At 42.2% G+C, this 27,125-nt stretch overlaps 2 protein-coding genes across 3 annotated transcripts; one reads left to right on the forward strand and one right to left on the reverse strand.

The window, feature by feature from the left end:
* Positions 1-842: 842 nt before the first annotated feature.
* LOC136439579 (DBH-like monooxygenase protein 1) lies at positions 843-10,952 on the reverse strand. 2 transcript variants are annotated; one of them, XM_066435000.1, is made up of 16 exons: positions 10,631-10,952; positions 10,173-10,319; positions 9,833-9,979; positions 9,088-9,408; positions 8,284-8,367; positions 7,682-7,864; positions 7,156-7,258; positions 6,369-6,532; positions 5,228-5,419; positions 4,640-4,699; positions 3,801-3,937; positions 3,029-3,143; positions 2,545-2,616; positions 2,292-2,367; positions 1,909-1,968; positions 843-1,537 (listed from the first exon to the last, which is right to left on the reverse strand). In XM_066435000.1, exons 1-16 carry the CDS (start codon positions 10,754-10,756, stop codon positions 1,398-1,400), a joined length of 2,127 nt encoding a protein of 708 aa, XP_066291097.1. In that variant the 5' UTR covers positions 10,757-10,952; the 3' UTR covers positions 843-1,397. The 2 variants fall into 2 exon arrangements, with proteins under 2 accessions (XP_066291097.1, XP_066291106.1); XM_066435009.1 differs by having other exon boundaries at positions 843-1,519; positions 10,631-10,945.
* A 264-nt stretch (positions 10,953-11,216) lies between these two features.
* Positions 11,217-26,894, forward strand: LOC136439590 (DBH-like monooxygenase protein 1). The gene is made up of 16 exons (XM_066435023.1): positions 11,217-11,570; positions 12,614-12,760; positions 12,971-13,117; positions 13,997-14,170; positions 14,522-14,608; positions 14,937-15,119; positions 18,024-18,126; positions 19,763-19,929; positions 20,826-21,017; positions 21,524-21,583; positions 22,206-22,342; positions 22,911-23,025; positions 24,424-24,495; positions 25,687-25,768; positions 25,992-26,057; positions 26,221-26,894. Exons 1-16 carry the CDS (start codon positions 11,445-11,447, stop codon positions 26,334-26,336), a joined length of 1,974 nt encoding a protein of 657 aa, XP_066291120.1. The 5' UTR covers positions 11,217-11,444; the 3' UTR covers positions 26,337-26,894.
* Positions 26,895-27,125: the final 231 nt, after the last annotated feature.

Below are 27,125 nucleotides of genomic sequence, written 5' to 3' on the forward strand. Positions count from 1 at the left end.
CATGTTACTCGAGGAGTACCCTGGGAGTCCAGGCTCCGTAATCGGATCCCCGCACGCGCGCCCAAGCTTTTACGGCCCACCCTCCCGCTGCCCCCCGAAGACTGACCCCGCCCCACTCTCCGCTCAGACCCAAACTCCGCTATCCGGTTACTCCGCTATCCGATTACCGGCCTGGCGCCACGTCTATTAATCGAATCACGTGAATCGCATTGAAACTCAGGTTCGTATCAGCCATTTCCCGACAAATCGCTTTCTAACTTGTGTTAACGACTACATCTGACAAAACAAACGCAACAGTGAGATGGTGGAAGGTGTCAGCTTCCAAACGACGTTTTCAGATTGACAATTTTGGCACTTTTTGAAGTGATTGAAAGTGACCGCGATTTAACGTCTAGTTCCTACTACTTCTCTCTAAATCGCGGTCACTTTCAATCACTTCCAAAGTGCCAAAATTGTCAATCTGAAAACGTCTTTTGGAAGCTGACACCTTCCACCATCTCACTGGCGAGTTTGTTTGGTCAGATGTAGTCGTTAACGCAAGTTAGAAAGCGATTTGTCGGGAAATGGCTGATACGAATCTGAGTTTCAATTCGATTCACGTGATTCGATTGGTCGGGGTGACTAATCATGTGCTGTGAAGATGCCAGAATATAAGTGTCGAAGAGCTTCATGTATATTTGCACAGCAATATTTCTTTCACTGCGTCCTATAGTTGTGTATAAATATGATGATACTTAGAATCAATTCCAAATCACCAATTCATTCTCCAAAGTTTTGCCATATACGTCTAGAACCTTATAGCATATATACGTCATTTAAAACAAAGGCAGGCGAGATATCAGTTGCGAAGTGTTTAATCGTCAGAAGCAGTAGTTCACATAATGTATTTGTAACATGAAACCATATCTACATTGTTACATCACTATAACAATCACATGTACCCGAAATTGTCCAAACATTTAGAAATATTCTCATGAACCGAAAACTGGCTGCTTACGGGACAAAATGGAATACAACAGACGAACATAGCCTGTATTTACACAAGCTCTCAGCCGGAGGTTACTGACCCCACTTGGGTGGGGGTCAGTAACCTCCGGCTGAGAGCTTGTGTAAATACAGGCTAAGACGAACATAGTGCGTCTTTATCTAATCATCAGGCGAGCTGTGTCGTGTATATTTCTGTAGATCGACTTCGGTAACAGAATTTTAGACTTGGCCACCGCCAAAATCCCGTTTCGCCGTGCCAACTACTGTCTCATTATTGTCGTTTTCCACATCCAAACAGCAATTATACATGATGGCAGATGGCAAGAAAACAATCGTGTATACTTTATATTCCACGATACTATCTTGTTATTATAAGTAACTAAGATGAGATTCGGTTCGATTCTGCTACTCTACCACCCGGTTTTCCGTGCTCCACTATGATGTTGCCAGGGGGAGAGGTTCAGCTTCCGGTGGTTCTTCCTGTTCTTCCACCATGGTCCTTTCTTTCTTCCGCTCTTGTTTTCAGCGTTTGCTGGTGTTTCAATAAACACTGATGTTACATGTTGACGAAGGTATAGTTACAGCTTTAAAAAATTGTTTTTAGTGGAAACTGATTTCATATATTTTGAGGAAGGTAAAAACGTCAAAACAGTCTGTGCTAACTACATTTGTTTACTGGCAGTAGCTTCATTTTTTTTTGGAGAAAATACTGTGTGGCTGCACAAACACCCTAATTTTCATCACATTTTGTTAAGCGATTACCCCTATTATCATCTATTAATCTTTATCACCATTATTTTCTTTATGTGCTATAGTGCTGTGCGATGCACTGACACTTCTAAATATGAAGTTCATGCATGTGGCTGGATTTGTTTACAAATGGTTAAATAAATTACATCTTGCACATGTCTAGAAACCCACCTTTGTAATTGATATGCTTCTTAAGGCCCTTGTGCATCTTGGTCCCTTTGGCTCCCATGCCTATAAAGAAATACGAACGCACATATACATCAGGAAAGTATGAGAAAAATCGAATCATGTTCGTGTTCACAATCTGAGGTTAAGTTGATATATAAGGTAAAGTAATATATTTCAGATGGAATTCTTAATTGACAAAACGTTTGTCCTTTATTGTATACAGACTACAGCCGTAATTTTCATTTATCCTGTAGCCTTAGAGTACACAAATACATCAATACTTGATTACTTGAAGAAAACACCTAAAATATAGCCTCTGGTGGTGCGCCACCTTGCAGTCGACTTTGGTGCTGCAAAGACCAATGTTGTGTCTGCATGCTACTTACCTGGTGTTTTGCAGACGTCGGTTTCCCCATATGGGTGAAGAATGACGGGTGGTGGCTCCCTCATGATGACCCTTTGCTTCAAAGGAGGGAAGGAGAAGCTTTTCAAGGGTGATTAAAAGAGAAAGATATACCTGCAGATCGATATCACTCTATAATGCATGTGTATATACTAACAAAGTCATAACAAAGACGCTGCCCAATATCTATAAAACGATTACAACTATAGAAGATATTAGATATTAGATATTCTTACCTGGCGATATTCTTCCAAGCTGGAGTTCGTCTTCATGCAGATAACGGACGTGTTTCCGGTTCTTTGCACTTCCTGAAAATAAAGTACAAAACGTAAAATATTCAATGGGTTTGGAAACGTAGCTAAGTTCGACAAGATTTGCATCATAATCAGACTAGGCCATTTCCATTTTTTGGACCACAGTTGGGTGCAACAAATACAAGGCCAGGAAAGGAAGACATTGCACAAACCTACTAAAGTGTCATGAGAACAGACCTCAAATACAAAGGAATGGGAAACCTACAAAAACGCAAAGAAACTCAGAGAGCTACGGCAGCTTGCAGGGAAAATGACACAGTGGAAAGAAATGAAGAAAGACTGAATGCAGCCAGAGGTTGTAATCTACAACTACCTGAGCTGCAGAATACAGTGGATCATCATCAGGCCATTTCCTTGGTACAGTTATTGACCACAATGACCACAGACTGTATCTATTGTTTTTTACCTGGAATTTCTGCTTGAGTTCTTCATTCCAGGTGACATAGTGGTTCAGTAGTTTCTTTATACTCTTTCCAGCCAAGCGTGGAGGGCTGGTGGGCACAAAGTCGTGTTTGGCCCCTCTATAATTTAATAAGAAAAATCGGGATAACCTTACTAGTGGTGTTTTGATGATATCATTTCATTCTATAAATTTTCTAATACTATTTTGTAATAATTTACTTTAAAGGTTTATGTAGTGTAAAACGCATGCTGGTATGTAGTCGTTATGAAAGTAGCATGTAATCACGGAAATACCCACGTCGCAGTTCGGGAGCACATGTCAAAATCAATCGATTCATCAAAGCATCCGTAAAACGGTCTACATCAACGGGGTCCATGTTACCTATTTGTTCTTCTATGGTACCGCTGTGTAATAAGATATACCATTCTGAAACAAGTTTTGACTGTGATTTCAAATACAAACATCAAACTTACCCAAATTGTCAATTGTGCAACACCTGTCTTTGTCAAGGAATGAGCAATCTACCGCTGCGATGACGTCACGTTATACAGAAAGCACACGTGACTCGGTGAGTAGTAAGTTGCAAGAAGTCTATGGCGCCCCCCGTCTCTATTGAGGAATGGTTGTAGGCCCCGACAAAGACTGGTTTTGAGCAGTCGAAAATTTGTCCAATTTTTGTGTTGGAAATTACAGTTCAAACTTGTTTCAGAAGGATTTCTACCAATACAGATGAACTTTCAATCTAAGATATGTTATTGATATATGTTTCACGCACCTGAAGGTAAATCCTGTCGCACCGAGCGCTGCCAGGTAAGCCACCCGGTGTGGGTTGCTCTTGCACCGCCTGAGCTTCATGTTGGGGTAGTGAAGGATGTGGCCGAGGCACATCTCATCGTGTGTGCTGAATCCTCCCTGGTTTTGTATAGTCCGGAGATTAGATGTTACAAACGCTAGCTTAAAAGCTTAAGTCTGTACTATGTGTAAATATGTACTTATGTATACATCTAGTGTATGTATTATGTTGTATTTTTTTAATGAGCCCTGGAAGATTAGGCCCCTAAAGATTTGACTGGGCCAAATTGCGAAGTTGCACCAATTTTTCCTTCCGGTCACTCCGGTCACAAAATAACCTCGCCCTGAATGTTCTCAGTTTCGGCTTTAAATCCGATACAAGATAACTTTGTGGGAAGTCATGGTGTTATGAATGAATTGAAAACCAATGCATAGTAATTGAAATTTATCAAAAGAGGATTGCTGCGCCGCTTTGCGCCATGTTGCCAAAGGTAAATTTTTGAAATCCATTTTTTTTTAAACTTCGCAATTTCAGGCAAATTTGCGCAGTTCAGTGAGATACCCGCTTAAGCATTTCAGCCTGAGTGAAAATCATAGAATATGCTAAAAAATCATCAAGGGCTTTGGAAGAGTCGGCAAGATGGGTACTTTACTTGATATAATAGTATATACGTATGATACGACTAAAAAGCGTCCTATATGCACCCCCAGCACTAAACATTCAACTGAGATTAGTCAGCCATAGCGATATTTACGGTCACGACAATGGGCACATTAAAAAGTGCCCATTGTCGTGACCGCACGTAAATATGTGAATCTTACCAATGTAGTCTCTCTTCTATCCTCAGTATTATAGGTGCACTCCAATATCAGGTAGTCGCCCTAAACAGGGGAAAACACCCTTTATTAAGGGATTACAAAACGGTCGAGAATATTCCTCTCTAAGTACATACGACGACATGGCTATATGTTTTGTATCATTTAACTAACAAGAAATATATTCCCTGGTCTCTCTTGATTTACTTTGCAAATAGTGTCTATCATCATAGGTAAAACTTACTTGCATGACACAAATTAAAGCTCTTCTAGTTATGTTTGATACACGCGTCCGTCAAACAGGTGAAGAAATAACATCACTTCACGGTTTATGGGGATAGGATGCAGGCACACTATGCCATATATTACTGTTACATATCATTGCTAAGTTTATTATGGATACTCTGTTCTTTGGATGTGGCACTGTTGAAATGATTTAGTAACTTGAGTGCATTGTCACATAATCGTTGTATTTGAGTCCTCATTGGCATAATTTAGGTATATCGTCCTTTATAGCTCTTTGATTCTAACAATGGCATTTCGTATCTAAAGACATCAAGAAGTTTGTTTTGCAAGTTCTTGCTCAATACAAACCTTCAAAACTTCAACTTCTCTCTGCAGTCGCACGGTTTGTTGGAAGTTGAAGTCGAAGTTTTCGTCGTTCCCCAGCCACGGCAGTTCCACTCCGTTCCGCACGTGGCGCATCCTCATCTTCCTGCCCGCCAGATGGGCGTGAAAATGGACGCCGACCACGTTTATCTTCTCTATGGACTCTTCCTCCATTGCCTGTGGAAGACATTTCTCCTGCTAGTAGTGTCCGTGGGTAATTGTGAGATTTTACGTAGTATAAACAAAAGAAAATAAATAAATAAATAAAATGAATATAGTGCGGGTTAGTTTGACGGATCATAGATACCTTAACTCTACGACGTATGAAGTATCACAGAACAAACATATGTACTCGGATGGGTCTTAAGTTCGATGCGTTATACGTAGTATAGTACGGGTTAGTTCGACTGCGAAGGCATACAATTAGGAAGTAAACGTTCGTAAGCCTATTGCAGTCATTATGTATGTATGCCAATGAGGTAATATGTACCTTGCACAACTAGAAAAAAAATGGGTAACATCAACGAAGGTTAGACATCCAGGTAATAAGATGCACATTCGGCCACAACAAATTGATTTTATGAATGACAACACACTCCAAATCTAATTCGAGCGCGCGGCAAAAACTAAATGGAAAAAACAAGATGCCCACATTTTCACATTATGAGACCGCAGACCCTGTGACAGAAATCTCAGCGATAACACCTGGGATCACAACCATGTATCTGTATCTAACCATACAGTAAGTGACACTGGTTTCAACATCAAAATCATTCAAACAGAATGATATTACAAAGAATACTACTGATACCAGGGCACATGTTCATTCACGTCTATATCTGCAAACCGGTAACTTCTGTAACTGCTCTGAGTGCATTTCAAACTGTCCTTGAAGATATTTATAAAGGGATTGAAATGCAACGTTTGGCAATAGCAACATATTTTCCCAATTTTTGGTATGTTGACCATCTTTTGAGGGTAAAAAAAAAGCCTTGTCTTTTTAAATTTTTTTGGGTCAAAATCAGGCAAAAAACAATGCGCACCCATAAAATTTACTTGCTGTGGCCTTACAAAAGTTACTCAAGCAGCTGAATAGATTGTGTTAAGCGGGGCGATGTTGTATTACCTTCTCCAGACAGTCCGGATAGCAAGTTCCGGCCATAAGAAAGGCCTGACTTCCAGGGGGGATGATTTGTGATGCTATATCCACGCCGAGCTGCATGAACCCCATGTCGTGCTCCCGCAGATCAGAGGTGTACAGCAACCGGAAACCAGACCTGTCCACCATGCCTGGGTAAAAAATAACTCATTATCTATCAAATATGTCGACACTACAATTTTTCTTTTAACAAGAAGATGAATAAACATATCCAATTCAAAATTGCAAGCTACCATGATCTACCATACTGTGTATACTTTTTGAAGGTACGCGCAGCCTTAGCCATAGTAGATAAAGTTTCTAGCAGTCCTTTCGCTGTTCAAACCCCATAAGCCTCATAACTAACTCCTCTTAGTCAGGAGAATTGGGAACATCCTAATCCTGTTAGGTAATGGATATGTGCTGACATGGGCCAATTTTTGTTATACTGAGAACTGTCTATTAACGTGGTAGTGGAGACTATTATGACTGGTTTCCATGGTGATAGAGAGTCCTAGGCTCCTATTGGATGGATTTTCAAAGTGATTAAGGATCCTGAAGTCCTATTGGTATATTCTAGAATTGTTCTCTCGAGTTAGAGGTGTACGGCCACAAGCTCTCACGGAGGAGGCCCAAAAAGCCACCGACAGCGACATCTTGTGTGAAACAGGCTTGTGCAGCCTGGCTTTAGAAAGAACGGTCAGTTATCCTACACGCTAGATATTGCTGATCCCTACTATTATGTCCAATGCTGCGTATCTTAATTAAGTCTCACCGGTCTTTCGCTGCGGGTTGTTGTAATGTGTCTGCATGAGAATGAAGTTTGGGTCGCCAGGACCGCCGATGGAGATACCGACGTTTTTCGGGTAGTGAAAGCCCTGGAGAATGATGCAAAAAGAATCTGTATGTCATGGTTTGTCTGTCTGTTTGTTTGTTTGTTTGTGTGCGCCTTTATCTATACTCGAAATGGCTCTATTCTGCCATCGGGGCCACTTTTTATAGAGGTTGAGTTGGGAAGAGTATCAAAGACTCATTTGGATATATAGCAAATGCTTGGTCAACAAAGATAACTCAAATTGATATAAGTAATACAAAAAATAGATATATAATGAAGAAATAATAGTAACAAATGATATGAAGTCATTATGCCCATAAGGTGAACGAGGACGCAATTTGTTGAGTCATGGCTGATATTCGAATCTGTTGAATCGACTTAATGTGTGTAATAAGAATGTTAAATGGACTTCGCCGGTCACGGTGTAAGCCGAAGGTTGGCGAGGTTGATGTAGGAATATACTGACCTCTCCTCCTACTTCCCACGCTACCAGAGTGATCTTACACGAAATCCAGTCTCTCGGGTAGTCGTGGCTGTGACGCGCGTGCTGGGCGCCATCATACAGGTCGGCATCCAGGTCCTCCAGGCATGCGTACAGATCCATGTGATGAACCATGCCCTCGCTACCAGCCTGCACAACTGGCTCGAACTGGAAGGTGACACACACGTTTGAATAATAGTGACCGCATCAAAATGGAAAATGACACACGTTTGAACAAACGTCACCGCATCCAACTGGAAAATGACAAGTATGAACCGCATCTAAATGGAAAATGAGACACGTGTGAATAATGACCGCATCGAAATAAAAAATTACACTCGTGTGAATAGTGACCGCATCGAACTTGAAAATAACACACGTGTGAACAAAAGTGATTGCATTAAAATTTCATTGCACACCTAACAAAATTAATGTATTGGATTTTGATATGTGAACATAGTAGTTGAATAGTGTAATCAATTTCATTATTATTCCAGCGACACAATGATAATACATGGGGGATTTAGATAGATAATACAACAATAGAGACAGGTCTATTCTTTAAAGAATGGTAAACATGCTCTTACCGCTACGATGTGCCTTTTACCCCCAAGGTCTGGAACCTTGAATCCCCTGTACCAATAGATCGTCTCTCTCTTCAGGACGTTATACTGTAGTAGGGATATGAACCATCATATTTGATAATAATAATGTTTTATTTGCAAATTCTTGCCAGAGGGCTAACTGCAAAATGAAACAATGCATAGAAAGGGTATACTGTACGGACAGTGTGAGTTAACAATGTTGACAAGTGGAACAAATGGCCACTCTAAGAACTACTACGGAATACAATCTACGCTTTTTGGGTTTGACTTCTTTTTTGGAAACAGTGTCCCACTTTTAATAGCAATATGACCCTTTGTATTCCGTTATCTGTTTAATGATAAAGAAACTCTCAACTCACTATCTGCTCTTTACTTGTTTTCAATCAATACACTAACAAAATATTTCCTTTCACGTACATAATTACAGTTTAATTCACATCTAAAAAACGCATATACATCTACTAAGAATGCCACAAAACATGACGGTTGACGGGTAAATCAGATTCAGATGTAAAAGTTTACAATCAATGATGTCTACGATGTAATGATCGGACGTTACTGACAATAAACCTGTTCACGGATTAAGCTGTGCATGCGCAGCAAGATGCATTGTGGGCAATATGTCAAAGGTGAAGGCACCTGAGACAATCACTCATCTTGACATGGTGTCAAACACAGTTTAAACAAGAGCTGTTTACAAATTATGATATATTGCGCACAATGCATCTCATTGCGCATGGGCGGTTAAAACCGTGAACAGTCAAGCGTCTATAAATTTCAACTCACTGTGTTCAGTAGATAAATGCTCTGCACGTTTTCCGGTAACTTGATATCTTGTGGAACGGACAGTAGCATGAGGCTGCGGGCCCCCCGGGTCCCGCCGTGGTACATCAGCTCGGTGTCGTGCCGCGGGTCCTCCTCGTGGTACGCCCAGATAACACGGGTGGTGCCGGCCTGACGAAACAGTGAATAAACATGGTTAATGTATTGTGGAACGGACAGCAGCATGAGGCTGCGGGCTCCCCTGGTCCCGCCGTGGTACATCAGCTCGGTGTCGTGCCGCGGGTCCTCCTCGTGGTACGCCCAGATAACACGGGTGGTGCCGGCCTGACGAAACAGTGAATAAGTTCTTTGCGCACATCAACATCAACATCATAAAATCCGCTCTCATCTGTCGACGATGCGGGCCACCACTGCTTTCCACTCCCTCAGCCCAAGCTAGTGAAGCCCGGTTCCCCAGGTCTCTCATGACTGTTATCTCCCATGTGATTTGTTGACCCCCACCCCCTCCTTCTTTTTCCTCGTGGTGCGCAGTTTACACAACCAAGTGTTTTAGTGTTCAAGACCGACGTTTCGGTGACCGCCTGTCATCTTGCTCAGGGCAATTCCGACTGGTTGTATAACGCACTGCTAGGAGGTTTTGCTGATAAGCGATGCGGTCCAAAACTACCGATACATTGTTCGTAGGTCAATGGACTTTTCGTGGCCAAAATGTATCAATATGTCAAATTCCAGTGAAATAAAACCTCACCTTGATAGTCCTGTCTGTGTCGTCACACAGAACTAGGTTCCTAGAGAACTGCAGGAAGGTGTGCGTGCCGTTCTCTCCTGACGCTTCCAAGGTCCAGTCCTGACTGGCGTCGATAGTCGGCGTGTCTTTCGCCGTGGCGTATCGGTCCTGTTAATCAGAAATAAGGACGTTCGCGATTTTAAGTACGCATGAGTAAGGCCCCTAAGACATAAACAAAACACTCGCGTCAGCATCGTTTTACAAAATCTACCGACGAAGTCTGGACATATATAAGCATTAGGTCGACGCGGAGGTAACGTTAAATACACAATAGATACATTGTATGAAAAACACTGCTTACGTAGAAGAAGGTCTCCCCTTGGTCTGTTACGAACCCTGTGACGATGTCAGAGCCGGTCATGTCTCCATTGGGTGAAATGCCGAAACCCACATACCCCAGGGTGGCCACTTCGACACGGAAGGTGATGGTGTCCGCATCGTACCTCCACTGTAGTGACACAAAATTTCAAATTTTGTACGACCACTGTCGCTTTCGTCAGGATCAAGAATTGAGTATTGGATTCATGGATCATTCATCGTGAAGGCGACAGTGGTCGTTGAAAATTTGATCTGTGAATACCTTAGAAGAAGGTTTAGCGATGTAGGATTACTACACAGATGAGCTTCCGTTACAAAATTTCATGGTGTGACGGTGCCAGAAATGCTTTGTTTACTGGAAAAATCATTACACTTGTAGTCCTGTACCTTAAATACCACCCTAGCATCAACATAGGCGTCGAATAAGTGAGGTTAACACACCTGTAAGAAATACTTCTCGTGAGCGGCGTCCAAGTACGCACTGTGGGTAAATGTCGTCTCTACACAGTTAGCTGACATCACCGTCACAGCCGCGACAACCCAAAAACTGATCCAGAACGCCGCCATGCCTTCTGCTGTGTGCAGGACAGGCTCCAAACAGAGAAATGGGCAGCTCAGATGCCCGCACGTTTATGCTGGACGCCAAACTAACCTCTCGTTCACCATCAACTACTCCATCTGCTGTTTTATATGCTAATAAATTGACCAATCAAGATAATGAAAAATCCTTGATTGACATGAAATCAGCATGAGGAGGTTGGTGAGCTTCATGTATATCCGAAACTACAGCATGCACGTGTACAAGCAGCCAGATAGACTGATCACATAGCCCCGTTCATCTCCGTCAAAACGTAGAAATGCAAAATAAAGCATAAAAATGCATATATTTGACGGACACGCAGCCACTCTTTTATTGGTGAAACCACTAATTGCCAAGCTATCATTGGTTGAACTGGAAATTGTGATGGACAGCCAGGATAGGTCAATTGAAGCTGTCTGATCACGATATCTCATTATCATTATAATAATTCAAATGAGAGCTTGGCTCCAGTCCGTATGGCGGTCGTGCCTCGTGGTCTCCACGCCTCCTTGCTTCAAACGTTTTAGACTGATATTATCCACAGACTGTAGTGTTGCATTGTGAGTTTATACAAATTAACGTTCTCGTAGAAGTTTAGCAGTCCAGGTGCTAACCTGCGAACAGGTCAGCTGCCTACTTCTCTGTTTAGAGCCTATCTTGTACACAGCACCAGACATGGCGGCGTTCCGGACCAGGCTATTTGTCGTTGCGGCTGTGACAGTGATGTCAGCTACCTGTCTAGAGACGACATTTACCCACAGTGCGTACTTGGACGCTGCTCATGAGAAGTACTTCTTACAGGTGTGTTAACGTGCGTACATGTCCGTGTCTTGTTAACGTGCGTACATGTCCGTGTCTTGTTCACGTGCGTACACGTTCGTGTCTTGTTCCATGTCTATGTTAATGCTATAGGGTAGCACTAAAGTTTGAAAAAATAAGCCCATCCGTAGATTCGAGTACGTATGTGCAGTGTCAAGGTGAAGGCCCCTTGAGACGTAAACAAAACCCGTCTGTGCATTGTTATACAAATCGAGACAAGGTCGAGACGAGAACTGTTTACAAGCCAGGGGCCTTCACTGCACATGCGTACTGAAATCTACGAATGGGCTTATTCGGGAGTCCAATGATTCTTCAATGTTAGCTTTTCGTCAAAAACTGCACTATATCATTTAGTAACTTTCGTATTTACTTGTCTTATAGGCGATTGTAGGTGGGCCCTGTTATTGTTTTTAAATCACCATATCAAATCGCTTTGAACCTACAAGATTGGAATGTACCTATCGAGTACGCATGTGCAGTGTCAGAGGTGAAGGCTAGGCCCCTGAGAGCTAAAAAAAACGTTGTGGACGTTGTTATGCAAATCGAGACAATGTCGACAGGAGAACTGTTTACAAGCCAGTGGCCTTCACCTTTGACACTGCACATGCGTACTCGAAATTCCGAGTAGGCTTATATAAGGACGTTCGCGACTTGCACATGCGCAAGGTCAAAGGTGATCCTGAGATATATAAACAAACACGTCCGGACATTGTCTGACGGACGGAGGCCTCACATATCTGGACATGTTTGAATCATGATCGAGCTAAGATTTACCCCAGGGGCATTTACCTTAGACTTGCATATGCACAGTTGGATCCATGAACATGCTTTTCTCTGGGCCCTTGTTATCGTTTTCAAATCGTATCAAATTGCCTTGCATCTGCAAGATTGGTGCTATAACTACCTAATAGTGAAACCCTTGGAGACTAACCTTAATTAAGATCATGAGACCCCCCCCCCCCCCCCCCCCCCCAAAGACCTCGTGCTCTTACCACGGATCCACATCAAAATCTTCTTTCGTACAGTGGATGTACAATGCGGACACCATCACCTTCCGTGTCGAAGTGGCCACCCTGGGGTATGTGGGGTTCGGCATTTCACCCAATGGAGACATGACCGGCTCTGACATCGTCACAGGGTTCGTAACAGACCAAGGAGACACCTTCTTCTACGTAAGTAGTGTTTATTCTTTTATTGAAATGGATTAATTATATCTTCATTTTTCCAAAAGTGTAACTTGATTTCGGAGTCAAGATATGAAGGGAAAGTTTTCTACACAGTCATCTAATATAAAACCAGTCATCATCGAGGAATACTACAGGAATATTGAATTAGTTCAATCATGTATTTCTGCGTATAAAGTATATATTTCTTATGAACAGGACCGATACGCCGCGGCGAGAGCCACGCCGACTATCGACGCCAGTCAGGACTGGACCTTGGAAGCGTCAGGAGAGAACGGCACGCACACCTTCCTGCAGTTCTCTAGGAACCTCGTTCTGTGTGACGACACAGACAGGACTATCAAGGTAAGGTTTCATTTCACTGAAATTTGCATGTTCACGGATTAAACTGCGCACGCACACCAAGATGCGTTGTGAGTAATTTGTCAAGGGCAAAGGTCCCTGAAACATGCACAGAAAACACGCCTTTGTTCTGGACATGTTTTATGCTCTGTTTAGACAAGAGCTGTTAAGTAACAAGTTACAGGCTTTTTAACATATTACCCACAATGCATCACATCGCGCATGTGCAATTTAAACCATAAACATAAATTCGATACGAAAGTGGTTTAGGTAATTCCCTTGGACCATTCGTAGGGATTTCGCACTTCATGATGTTGTCAATAGTTTGGCAACAAAAATGTACAATTCCATTGACGTACGAACAATACATTGGCAGTCGTGAAGAGTTTCATCAGACGGCTAAGTCACTGGAAAGCTTACTTTACGTTTGGGACCGCATCTGTTAGCAGCGATACCTACTCGTAGTGCGTAGTCAGTGTTGCACCGATGAAGATGACACACGGTTACCAAAACTTTGGTCTTGAACAAAATACTTGGTTGTGTACACAGAATTTATTGACTGTATTGTCAGACTGGCACCACCCGTGTTATCTGGGCGTACCACGAGGAGGACCCGCGGCACGACACCGAGCTTTTGTACCACGGCGGGACCAGGGGAGCCCGCAGCCTCATGCTGCTGTCCGTTCCACAATACATTAACCATGTTTATTGACTGTTTCGTCAGGCCGGCACCACCCGTGTTATCTGGGCGTACCACGAGGAGGACCCGCGGCGCGGCACGACACGGAGCTTATGTACCACGGCGGGACCAGGGGAGCCCGCAGCCTCATGCTGCTGTCCGTTCCACAATACATTAACCATGTTTATTGACTGTTTCGTCAGGCCGGCACCACCCGTGTTATCTGGGCGTACCACGAGGAGGACCCGCGGCATGACACCGTGCTTATGTACCACGGCGGGACCAGGGGAGCCCGCAGCCTCATGCTGCTGTCCGGCCCGCAGCTCACCAGGGAGATGCCGGAAGACGTGCAGAGCATGGAGTTTCTTAATGATGCGGTAAGTGGAGAAACTCTGCTGTACTCGGCCATTATTAAGGCATCTTTGGGAAGTAAGGAGAAGAAAGATAGATTTTTCTGTCCACCGCAGCGGTATAAAATGGCTCATATGTATATAATAGACAAGTAAATATTACATAATACAAACCACGAATTACGATAAGCAATGCATGTTCAATGAATTACGCGATGGAGAATAATAAACTTAAAATCTAATGTCTGCGCATTCAATTATTACTTCACAGTTATGTCTTGGTTTGACTGAAGGGGAAATAGAGATCCAGTGTATCTCACGCGGTTATTACGAACTTTGATAAATTGATTAACATGTAAAATAATTTCACTTTTGCAGTATGCTGTACCCTACAAGCGGGTCACAAACTACCTGTACAGGGGCTTCAAGGTTCCGGACGTAGGAGGGAAAAAGCACGTCATAGCGGTATAGTAACATCTTTTATTATCTACTTACTTCTGTATTCAAATCTACCACATTCGTTGAAAGATTGATATAACAGGTGACTAGATTTCCAATAAGGATATCTTGCATCTCAGTTGGAGACGAAACTGGCAATTTGACGTTCCGAGTGCAGCCATAGTTTGTAGTCACGTATATACTGTATTTGGCAAAAATTCCAGGTTTGCACAAACTGTTTTACGCAACTACGCGCAGTCCAGTGACATACCCGATTTACCAACTTGGTAGACACTAGTTTGTGGTGATAACACAATGGCATCATCATTGTTTCCTGCCTTTTTTCCTCGTGCAGTTCGAGCCAGTTGTGCAGCCTGGACACGAGGGCCTGGTCCATCACATATTCCTGTACGCCTGTCTGGAGGACCTGAACCCTGACCTGTATGACGGCGTCCAGCACCTGCGCCAGAGCCCCGACTACCCGGAACACTGGCGGTCCTGTAAAGTCACCATCATAGCCTGGGACGTGGGCGGAGCGGTCAGTGGCTGAATCCCAAAAATTTACCTGATATGCTTGTGGTTTTCTAATTTCGCTAAATTCAGGTCGTTCGTTCGAATCCCAGCAATACAGGGTGATTAAAAAAGGTAAAGGAAGTCCCATAGGTTTTTTGATGCTGTAGAAATAGTGTGCTGCTATCCACTGTGTCTCTAGGGCACGTATTGGAAGGTAGAGGTCAACCCTATCCTTCCACTGCCCGCCCTACCCCCCCCCCCCCCCCCGACCCCGAAGTCAGGTAACGTAAGGTGACCAGTTAACGTCCAATTTATTCAAAACGTATTTATCTTAAAACCGCGCGGACAGAGCCAAATTTCAAACCGATGGGCAGAAACATCAGCTCTTCTAAAAATAAAATGCATGGTCTATAAGTTTTTCTCCGCCTGTTTAACGCCGTGCGAGCATGTATTTATACTGAGGTATATGATGAAGAATTGTGCTATGACAGACGACATTACACCGAACCTCTTACGGCGAGTGGCCGACCCCATCTCAGGACCATTAACAAAACTGTTCAATATGTCGCTTTCCCTCGGACAAGTGCCCTCCAGATGGAAGGAAGCAAACGTGACCCCAATCCACAAAGGAGGTAGCCGCCATGCTCCCAACAACTATAGGCCAATATCCCTCCTGAACATCATTCCCAAAGTTTTGGAAAATATTGTAAACAAACGCCTAATGGAACACATTCGTCCAATGCTGACACAGTATCAAAGTGGATTTCGAGCGCAGGACAACACAACTCTTCAACTGGTCCGACTTGTTGACGAGTGGACCAAAGCCATTGACAAAGGAGAGGTGGTTGGCTGCGTATTCTTGGACCTGCGAAAGGCTTTTGATAAAGTCTGGTACAACGGCCTCTTAGCCAAACTGGAAGGATACGGAATTCGTGGACGGGTTCTTGAGTGGTTCCAGAGTTACCTTACAGAACGACGTCAACGAGTGGTTGTCAATGGCGCAACATCTGACTGGAAGACCCCCCTTGCTGGAGTCCCACAGGGCTCTGTTTTAGGACCTACACTTTTCATTTTATACATAAACGATCTGCCCTCCAGATGTACAACCTGTGTGGCGAACTTGTTCGCAGATGATACCTCACTCACAGCAGCTCACCGTTCTATCAATACTGTTGTAGACTCACTGAACAAAGACCTTGCCACTGTATCAGACTGGCTACAAAGCTGGAAACTCGAGGCTAACGGAGACAAATGCAAAGTTATGTTTCTCACTACCCGTCCCCTCCCACAAAGGATCCCCCCAGTTATCCTAGCCGGTACTATTCTGCAGGTTGTTTACAGCCACAAACACCTGGGCGTGACCTTAACCTGCAAGCTCACATGGTCTTTGCACGTTGAAGCCACAACAAACAAGGCCAGACGAACGGCTGGAATGCTCTGTGCTCTACGGAAGAAGGTGCCCAAGAACATTCTACTACAGCTATACAAGATCATGATAAGACCAGTTTTAGAATATGCTGACATAGTATGGTCAGGCCTCACCGCACGCGATGCAAGATCAGTTGAATCTGTCCAGTACCGATCAGCTAGAATGATAAGTGGACACCGTGGAATCCCTTACCCTTCCTACCGAACCGTCTACTCCCAACTATGTCTTCCCTCACTCACCTTCCGCCGTAAATTCCACACAGTCACCACCCTCTTCAAACTCATGAACGGACACTGCCCACCCCACCTACTCAGTCTTCTACCAACAACAAGATCATCTTCCATAGACTCCAGATATCCCCTCCGAAATGGAAATAACCTCTCTGTGCAAACTCCCAAAAGCGTTAGGACTCAGAAAGCGTTCTTCCACAGGGCTACCAAACTCTGGAACTTGCTTCCACCAGAAACACGTACAGCTACCTCTGTATCCTCCTTCAGAGGAAAAGCTTGGGCCTCCCTAGGAGACCCGTTCTTGGTCTAAGTTAATATACATATGTATACACTTCTATGCGACACTAGCTGTTAACATTATAATTACACGCAAGTATTTCAATAGAATGTAAGAAGTTTTACTCTACACTGTCTAAAATAGTTAATTCGTGTATATAATTGAAAAAAACGTATGTCAACCTCTTAATTAATTTGGTAGTGATTTCTATGTGTGCTTAATGAAATGATTATGTATGTTATTTGTAATGATAACGTTTTTCTCCCAGGGTTGCCCTTTGTAATAGCTTAAGCTAGTTGGGCAACCCTGGCATGTTTGTAAATACAATGCATGCCAAATGAATAAACAATAAACAAATTGTGCTATAGGGTAACCCATTATCGTCCACTTCTGAATCTTTTCCCTTCTAGCGCTATGCTTGAAGAACATAGACCAGAAAAAAATGCACAGTAACTGTCGAATGTAGTCTGCAGACAAATGATAGTAAAATCACTATGTTTGTCCGGCCACTTGCTTAACGCGATGGAAAAAAACAATGTTTATTTGTAAATCTCCTCCATATGCAAGGCACGTGGCGTTCACGTGGTAAACACATGGCCATTATGTTTTGCTGTGCAAAAATTAAAATTAAATTAAAGAGATGTTCTTTATTGCTCATGAGAACAGGCTTTGGCATAATACACCGCGACATGTGGACATGAGCCAAAACGGACGTAAATAGGTTCTGCACGTAAATAGGTCATGTTACGTTACCCATTATATTTCTTACACCTGGGTGGAGTGTAGAAAGCCGTGTTGGTGCCTTCTAATTGACACAACGTCTAGCCATCTTGCTGGCCAGTTCCCTACCCGCTCGGCCATTCCGCTCGACGTAATTGTAAGAGGCATCGGGCAGGGATCCGAAGCTATTTTCCATGCGCCGTACTGATCTCAGACCCTTGGCACATATTTTGCAATCTACTGAAACCAACAAACATTTTTTGCGTTCTACAGGGCATTCATTACCCAGAACAGGTGGGTCTGTCAGTGGGAGCTCCTGGTGACCCGACCTTCCTTCTCATGGAGACACATTACAACAACGTACAGCATATGAAAGGTAAGATTTAAGTTGAACAGCGTTTGACAATGGTGTGTAAGACAACAACTATTATGATAGTTACATGTTAGCTTGAAAGTTCGTCTGTGTTGGTAGAAGTCAAGTTTTTTTACTGTAATTACCGACACAAAAAATTGGACTTACCCAAATTTTCGACTGTACAACACCAGTCCTTGTCAAGGAATGAACAATCCACCGCTGAGATAATTACATGTGTTAGAGTACAGGTTGTGATCTGACAGAATCTACTGGTCTAGATCCAGATCGGAGTCTTTTCGACAGAGATCGTTATCAGGATACCAGGAATGTGGTCTCTCCTACATTGCTTCTAAATTTCAAGTCGACCCATTGGACGTAAGTAATATAAGTCGAAGTTGAAAAGTTCTGTCTTCAATTTAAGGGATTATCTTTAAATTTACGGGCTCTGGTCGTAATCTCTAAGGGCGGAATAGGCGATTCTGTTGTCTGTACACTGAGATATAATTTCATTCAATCATTATGTTTAGCCATACCTAGTATGGCTCAACATATTTTTTTACTCATGTTTCTTCTTCTGTCAAATCTTCATATCGATTTATCTCTGTCATTTTTAGACCAAATGACCTGAAATTTGGTACAAAGGTAGTGTAGGCAAATACCCCTAGCCTTTTTTTTTCGTTTTTCTGGATATTGAAATTGAAAGTGATTTTATTGAGGTTTTTCTGACCAAAAACATACATTTTGGCCTCCTATGCTCTGGAAATACATCCAAATGACCTGAAATTTGCTATGGTGGTACATTGAACAAATATTCAAAAAAACCAATTCGCACTTTTGGCATGGATCACTTCAAAATACGATTTTGGGTATTTTCCTCATATGACCTAAAGGTCAGTGACCCCAAGTGCACCTGGCCTGCCTGTGAGCCTTGCAACCATTCCTCATATGACCTAAAGGTCAGTGACCCCAAGTGCACCTGGCCTGCCCGTGAGCCTTGCAACCACCTGATTGGCCAATTGAGTTAATCTATTTGTCTTGCTTTTCTGGCGCAGGTGTGCTAGTATTCATACCAAATGCGGTATGGGAATACGTAGGATATGTGCTTACATGGCTTTGTTCACTCTTTTTTGAACAAAGATACACATCTCCAGTTCCTATGTATTAAACCATGATGATGCAAAATTTGGCATGTGTCTGCCTTGGTCATGTACACAGGCCCTCATTCAAATATTTGGCATACCGCCTTTCAAAACGATTTTTGAAATAAACAATTTTTCCGTTTCGTTATTTTCAACCCAAAATGTATACTATTAAATCATGCATTCAAACATAGGGGTGTCACATTTTTATATTTCACCCATACTATCGCTGAAATATGTTGTTTCTGGTAATTTCCTTCTTCTCCTGTCAAATCTTCATGTATACTATGGACAACTTCATTCTTCCCTGGGGTTCATCTTTTTAAACTCAATTTTGGACTGGGGTGATCTATCTTTTTAGTGGAAGTATCTTAGAATGGTCCATTGTTATTTTGGGACAGTCCATTTTATGCATGGCGAGGAGTATGGCTAAACATGCTGTATTTTCTCGCAAATGTTGCCTTTCTAGTTGTAATTTGTTCTTTATTTACAGAATATCACAAATGTCTTTCGCACAGGTACAAAGGACAGCTCTGGTATTCGGTTGCTGTACACGTCACAGCTGAGGGAGTACGACTTGGGTTTTATGCAGCTTGGTATGGAGGTTGCACGGACCCAAGCTATCCCCCCTGGATGCCAGTCCTTCGTTTCGGTCGGAACTTGCTATCCGGACTGTCTGGAAAACGTAACGTTGTCCAATTATGTTCTGGTCTAGCTTTAGAAAGTTAAAGGTAGTCCCGATCCCATAGCCTTTTTGAGGCTGTAGTGGCAGTGCGTTGATAGTAATTCACTGTGTCTAGGGAACAGTATTGTAAGGCGGAGCCCATCCTTACCCTTCCATCGCCTTTTACCTCCCCAGCCGAAGTCAGTTCCCAATTAAAACACCTTGTGGAGTGAGAAAAGCCGTGTTAAGCGCCTTTCCCAAAAGGCACGCCGTCTAGCTAGGCATGTCGTGACCTCTCTATCTCGCGTCTGTACGATTAGCTACTCAGCCTTTCAACGCTACATAAAGCTGTTGGTCTAGCTGTACTACGTGTATATTGCTGGGATGCATTACTTTCCCTAAAGACAATATTTGCTTAATTCCAATAGGCATACGAAAGTTTAGCATATCATGCCGCTGTCAAGCCCTAACCAAAGCTCTCCATACAATGAAGAAGATTTTTCAATCTAACACTTTATGGTTTCAAAAATTAAACTGCTTTTTAAAGCAGGTTCAACTTCCAATTTTTAAAAGTCTATAAAAACAGGTATAAAAACCTGGAGCTCGACCAAAGCAAAGTAAAGTAAATAAATCCTAATTTCAGACATATGCTTCCATGAATTAGATCGCTAAAACAGAAATGTGATAACTTATGTTTGAGGCAAAATTCAGATTCCGAAGCAGGTAGCAGCAGCAGATGAAAGCTCGCCTATAACGCATTGAACTTAAGACCCATACGAGTACATATGTGTGTTCCGTGACACTTCGTACGTCGTAGAGTAAAGGTATCTATGATTCGTCAAGCTAATGCGCACTATACTACGTAAAATCTCACAATTACCCACGGACACTAGTAGCAGGAGAAATGTCTTCCACAGGCAATGGAGGAAGAGTCCATAGAGAAGATAAACGTGGTCGGCGTCCATTTTCACGCCCATCTGGCTGCCAGGAAGATGAGGATGCGCCACGTGCGGAACGGAGTGGAACTGCCGTGGCTGGGGAGCGACGAAAACTTCGACTTCAACTTCCAACAAACCGTGCGACTGCAGAGAGAAGTTGAAGTTTTGAAGGTATGTTCTGAGCAAGAACTTTCAAAATGAACTTCTTAATGATTTTAGATACGAAAATGCCGTTGTTAAAATCAAAGAGCAACAAAGGACGATAAACGTATATACAGAAATCATGCTAATGAGAACGCACTTATTATTTGCCGGATATTGATGATTTGACAAATACAACGATTATGTTACAATGCACTCAAGTTAGTAGTCAACAGTGCCACATCCAAAGAACAGACTATCCATAATAAACCTAGCAATGATAAATGATGATATGTAACAAACACATAAAGCATAGTGCCCCCTGGCCCAGTATCCTATCTTCATAAACCCTGAAGTGATGTGACTTCTTTACCTGTTTGACGGACGCGTGTATCAAACATAACTAGAAGAGCTTTAATTTGTGTCATGCAAGTAAGTTTAACCTATGATGATAGACACAATTTGCACAGTAAATCAAGAGAGACCAGGGAATAGTCAGAGAGGAATATTCTCCACAGTGTTTTCTTCTCTTTTAGGGCGACTACCTAATACTGGAGTGCACCTACAATACTGAGGATAGAAGACAGACAACTTATGTAAGATTCACACCTTTACGGTCACGATAATGGGCAGAGTACTCACTGAAGTTTTTATTACTAAACTTCATTGCTATGGCTGACTTTGATCTCGGTTGAATGTTTAATGCTGAGGATGCAGATGGAACGCTTTTAGTCGTATCATACGTACATATTGTTATATCAAGTAAAGCACCCAGTTTGCCGACTCATCCAATGCCGTGAATGATTTTAGCATATTCTATGAAGTTCACTCAGGCTGAAATGCTTCAGCGGGTATCTCACTGGACTGCGCAAATTTGTTATCTTGTATCGGATCTAAAGCCGAAACTGAACATTCCTGGCGCGGTTATTTTGTATGTACCTATTTCAACCGTGCGTCGCAGCACGTCGCCGGAACGTAATGCGTATAAGGCAATTAGCCTGCTATTTAAACCTACTATAAATGCCGAATCTCTTTTGTTCTCTATGGTCAACGTTGCATCGGAGTAACAGCCGTTGCATAAGATATGTATTTGGACACGACTAAATGAACCTATTCACGAGATCTTAACCTTAAATACGCGAACACGACCTTAAAGGTAAGGTCGCGCTTGCGTCGCACGTCAGAGTGACCGGAAGGAAAAATTCATAACTATATTAGGGAGGCGCCAGGACACAGGACGAGATGTGCCTCGGCCACATCCTTCACTACCCCAACATGAAGCTCAGGCGGTGCAAGAGCAACCCACACCGGGCGGCGTACCTGGCAGCGCTCGGTGCGACAGGAGTTACCTTCAGGTGCAGCATACACAAAGAAAATACGTCATTAGAGGTAAAAACGAGGCCATATACATCGTGGCACTCCAGCCATCACTCAACAGAGACAGTGGGTGCTATAAAGTTCCTGGCACGTTTGACCAATTGCTAACGTCACGTATCAATTAAGTCACGTGTCTGTAACTCTCGCGAGTTTACGTTCGGAAGTGATTGGTCATTATTGATCCCGAAGAAGGCGACAGTGGTTGTTGGAAATTTGAGTGTTGGAATAAAGTTTAGCACTGCATCATGATTACGACCAACACAGATGAGCTTACATGATAATATACCAAGATAGATCTTCCACACCTGTACCATAGATGAAAAGGGTGTCCCATCGACTATATCAAGACATTGCAACTAATTCCACACATTGTCCTATAGATTTGAAATAAATAGGTAGCATATCTGTTGTTGAAAATCACCTAAGAATGCATTATTACCATCGCTGATCCAGTGCTATTGTGATCTTGGCATTGATATTATTTTTATTCTGTATCAAATATTCTGTATCAAAAAGTTTTTTTTCTCCAAATGTATTTTTTCAAAGCGCTGCTGAAAACGACTTTGTGGTCACCCGCCCTCCACATATGGCTGGCAAGACGATGAAAAAACTGCTGCACCACTTTGCCAGCTGGAATGAAAAACTCAGGCAGAAATTCCAGGTACAAACCACAGAACTCCAATAGTCTGAATAAAAAGACTCTTATTACACAACCAAGTGATTTATTCAACCGACGTTTCGGTGACCATCTGTCAAATTCATCAAGACTTTACTCCTGTACGTTTGGGACCGCATTGTGGGTGCCGTTCCCTGTAACAGTGTATATATGTAGAGATTGGAATCCAGTAGAGTCCGGAACTCTACTAGTAGAGATTGGAATTCCAATCTCTACTAGTAGAGACTGGAATTCCAATCTCTACTAGTAGAGTTCCGGATTCTACTAGTAGAGATTGGAATTCCAATCTCTACTAGTAGAGATTGGAATCGGGATCTGGATATTGGGATTCCATCAAAATGTTTTGGAGAATAGACTGAATCATTTCACACCTAAAATTGCAGCATAGCTAAGCCTACATTCACCATTACTATTTTAGGTGAATTATTTCATATTTTAGATAACTGATAACTTTGACATCAATTTTGGAACTGGCTTGGCAGGGGTGAATTAGCTCTTATATACCGAGTCACTAACGAACTGGAAAAACTGGTTGAGCATATTGAGTCACTAAGCCATAATGGCCGTATGCAAATGTATCTGATTGACATATCAGTGACATTTACAAATAGCCATTGACTAAGGTTGGACCGGACGGCAATCCGCATGGTTACAATGTGTCTTGACAGAAGGTTTATTAGATATCTAAAACATACAGTATTTAACCTAAAATAGTAATGGTGAATTTCTAAGGCTAAATTTTAGGTGTGAAACGACTCAGTCCATTTTCCAAAACATTTTGATGCAATCCGAATTTCTTCTATCAGAATTGGAGATTGTCCTGGTAGAATTCCAATCTCTACCAGTAGAATCTGGAATTCTCCTAGTAGAGATTGGAATCCCAATATTCAGATCCCGATTCCAATCTCTACTAGTAGAGATTGGAATTCCAATCTCAACTAGTAGAATCCGGAACTCTACTAGTAGAGATTGGAATTCCAGTCTCTACTAGTAGAGATTGGAATTCCAATCTCTACTAGTAGAGTTCCGGACTCTACTGGATTCCAATCTCTACTGTGACATATATATGTAAATACGTTGCGTTTGGGAACGCATCTATAAGCAGCGACATCTGTGCTGCAGTGCAATGTGAACCAGTAAAAATTGCCTTGATAAAGGTGACAGATGGCCACCGAAACGTCGGTTGAATGAATCACTTGGTTGTGTACAAAGTGAAAATATTCACGGAATCAAATAATCTGTTCGCATTCGTCAAATCATCGCGGTCAAGACCTGTAGTAAAGAAGATGATCTAGTTAAACACACATTTAGATAAAATTGTTTGCAAACTCCGAAAAGTCCTTCGATATTTTGACACCTTCTTGTTTTGTGCCATATCTTCAGGAAGTACAAATAACTGGAAATACGTCCGCCATCTGCTTGAAGAGAGATTCCAGCTATGAAGAATATCACCGGGTAGGTATACCTAACACATCTGTCTCATGTACGTGAATAGTTTCATACTTTCTGTTTGAGAACGCATTTACAAGCAGCGACACCTGTGCTGCAGTGCAATGTGAACCAGTCAGAATTGCCTTTAAGAAGGTGACAGGTGGCCACCGAAACGTCGCGATCGGTTGAATAAATCTCTCGGTTGTGTAACAAGAGCTTTTCAAAAAAGCTGGCGTTTTGGCTACGTTTATGAGTGTGAATTGTCTTTTCCCTTTACTTGAAGTAAAATCTGCCAGAGAAAGTCACTCAAGGGCTGTTGAGTCTATAAGAAAAATTGTCATTTGTGGAAAGGAGTACTGTTTTAATAGAGAAAGGCAGATTGGGGAAAGCAATTTTGAAGTTAGGTCACTAAGTTAAGTGCTTTTGAAAAAGCTGGTCTTGGCCTACAACTTGTACTTATTTCTAAAATGTACAATAGGCTCATTATAAAAGCTATCAATGTAATTATGTACATGGCACGCAATAAAACATAAAATTTGAAAAAGCACCATTGAATCATCAGCACTATGGTAATTAAGTGAAATAGAAGTTCATAACAGCTAAGGTTCTATCTAAAATGACTACCAAATGTCAAACAAATCAACAGCTACCTCATCCCTATTATTCTGCATGCATTGAACCAAACAGCATGCATCGAAGGTAAGAGCGAGGACATAGCGTTTTGGCGCGAAGGCGCCAAAACGCAAAAAAGAGTATTTTTATTCATATCTGCCTCATGTACGTCTAGATCTTTTATCTTAACTATTACCTCCGGGAAGGAGGTTCGCCTTTTACGGAGGTACTCTTTCTGGTTGTGTTTTTGTGTTCGCACCTATAACGTAAAATCCTTTTGATGCATTTGTTTGAATTTTGGTAGTAGATAACTTTTGAGGTCCCGATGAAACATGTTTATTTTGGGCGCCGTAGCAGTATTTTAAGGTACCACAGCTTTGCAGACTGACACCCCCATATTGAAAGTAATGTGGTACAGTCAATATGCCAGCTGTTGCTTGCCTTATGGTTGCCTACGTTTAACGTATTTTTTTTTAATGCAAATTGAGTAGTTTGTTATGACTATTCCACATATTCTACTCCTAATAGAGGGGTATCGAAGTCTGCAGGTATCTCTTTCTCTCTGAATCACCCTTGAAACCCTTGTCCTTCTCTCCTTTGAAGCAAAAGGTCACAATGCGAGAGCCACCACCCGTCATTCTTCGCCCATATAAGGAAACCGACGTCTGCAAAACACCACGTACATGTAAGTAGCATGCAGACCCAACATTGGTCTTTACAGCACCAATATTGTTGCAACGTTTGTTAATAAGTTTGTTTATGAGTTCATTGTGTGAAAGCTATAAAGTATTTTCTTATAAAAACATTTCTTGATTGATTTGTATTTCGTTTACCTTTTGGCCTCTCATTTTATGAATGTTTTGTTCACTTCGTTAAACTTATTTTTGCTGTGGTTTCCTTCGATGCAGCGACAGTTGCCAGCAGTGTCAAGCTGCGTAAGGAATCTAATGAGTACATCAATGGCATACATGGTGGTGAGTATCTGCGGAATATTATCTACATAATTTTATACAGATAAGGTGCAAACAATACCGTTTCAAACTTTTATCCAGTTGCTATTTTTGGCATATAATGGTACAAAAATCTAATTCCTCCGTGAAATACCAAGAGTTTCACGGATGTCATGTTTGATTGTAGCTAAAAGCAAGAGCGCAAGAAAGAGGGGATCAAGAAGGAAGACCACAAAGAACCACCGGAAGCTGAACCTCTCCCCCTGGCGACATCATAGTGGAGCACGGAAAACCGGGTGGTAAAGCAGCAGAATCGGACTGAACCTCATCTTAGCTACATAACAAGATGGTATTGTGGATTATGGAGTATACACGATTGTTATGTAGTTATGTGCCATATATACTCACTGCTTGGATGTGGATAACGACAAGTAAGGATGTTCCTGATTCTAAGATCGCATGCGGAAGGTCAAAGGTGAAGTTCCTGTCTCTACATATCCAGACTCAGTCGGTCGATTTCTATAACAATATGTCGGACGTGTTTTGTTTATGTCGCAACGGCATGCGCACTTAGAATAATGAAGCCCCTTAAAGGAATGCATGCGCAATGTCGGGCATGGGGAAACGGTGTATCTAAGCCTGAGTCTGCAAGTATTGCACGACAAAGTAAGACTGAGAAGCACAATCATGTTCCTGTTTGCATGTTGTATAAGTTTTTGTCACGTGAGCAGCCCAGAGTATTTTACATCTTCGGGTACTAGTGATTGTTGTAGTAATGTGATAACCTAAATATCGTTCCATGTTACAAAGATGACAATATGAGCTACCGAAAATTGAAATTAAAACACTTTGCAATTATCACTTCTGTTTGGCTGTCTGTCAGTATTGATAACTAATGTATGCTACATGGTTCAATACATGTATAAATGCTTTTATAGAACTAATGAATAACCTTGATAGTGTGGAGTAAGGCAACCTCGACAAACATACGAGGGTGGTTTGATAGAAAATTCTCATGGCCCACTTTCGGTTCATGTAAGGGGTTAAACTACTCTCCAAGCAGAGGTTGGTGGGGAAGATCGTCACCGTTTT

This window comes from Branchiostoma lanceolatum, chromosome 1, assembly GCF_035083965.1.
Source record: "Branchiostoma lanceolatum isolate klBraLanc5 chromosome 1, klBraLanc5.hap2, whole genome shotgun sequence".
Lineage (NCBI taxonomy): Eukaryota > Metazoa > Chordata > Leptocardii > Amphioxiformes > Branchiostomatidae > Branchiostoma > Branchiostoma lanceolatum.

Coding starts and splice junctions, on each gene's coding strand:
- LOC136439579 (XM_066435000.1), bottom strand. CDS start 10,756: ATGGCGGCGTTCTGGATCAGTTTTTGGGTTGTCGCGGCTGTGACGGTG. Junction 9,409..9,832: donor ACACAGACAGGACTATCAAG/GTGAGGTTTTAT, acceptor CTGTTTCGTCAG/GCCGGCACCACCCGTGTTAT. Junction 3,144..3,800: donor GCGACAGGATTTACCTTCAG/GTGCGTGAAACA, acceptor ATTAAATTATAG/AGGGGCCAAACACGACTTTG.
- LOC136439590 (XM_066435023.1), top strand. CDS start 11,445: ATGGCGGCGTTCCGGACCAGGCTATTTGTCGTTGCGGCTGTGACAGTG. Junction 12,761..12,970: donor AAGGAGACACCTTCTTCTAC/GTAAGTAGTGTT, acceptor TCTTATGAACAG/GACCGATACGCCGCGGCGAG. Junction 24,496..25,686: donor GCTATGAAGAATATCACCGG/GTAGGTATACCT, acceptor TCTCCTTTGAAG/CAAAAGGTCACAATGCGAGA.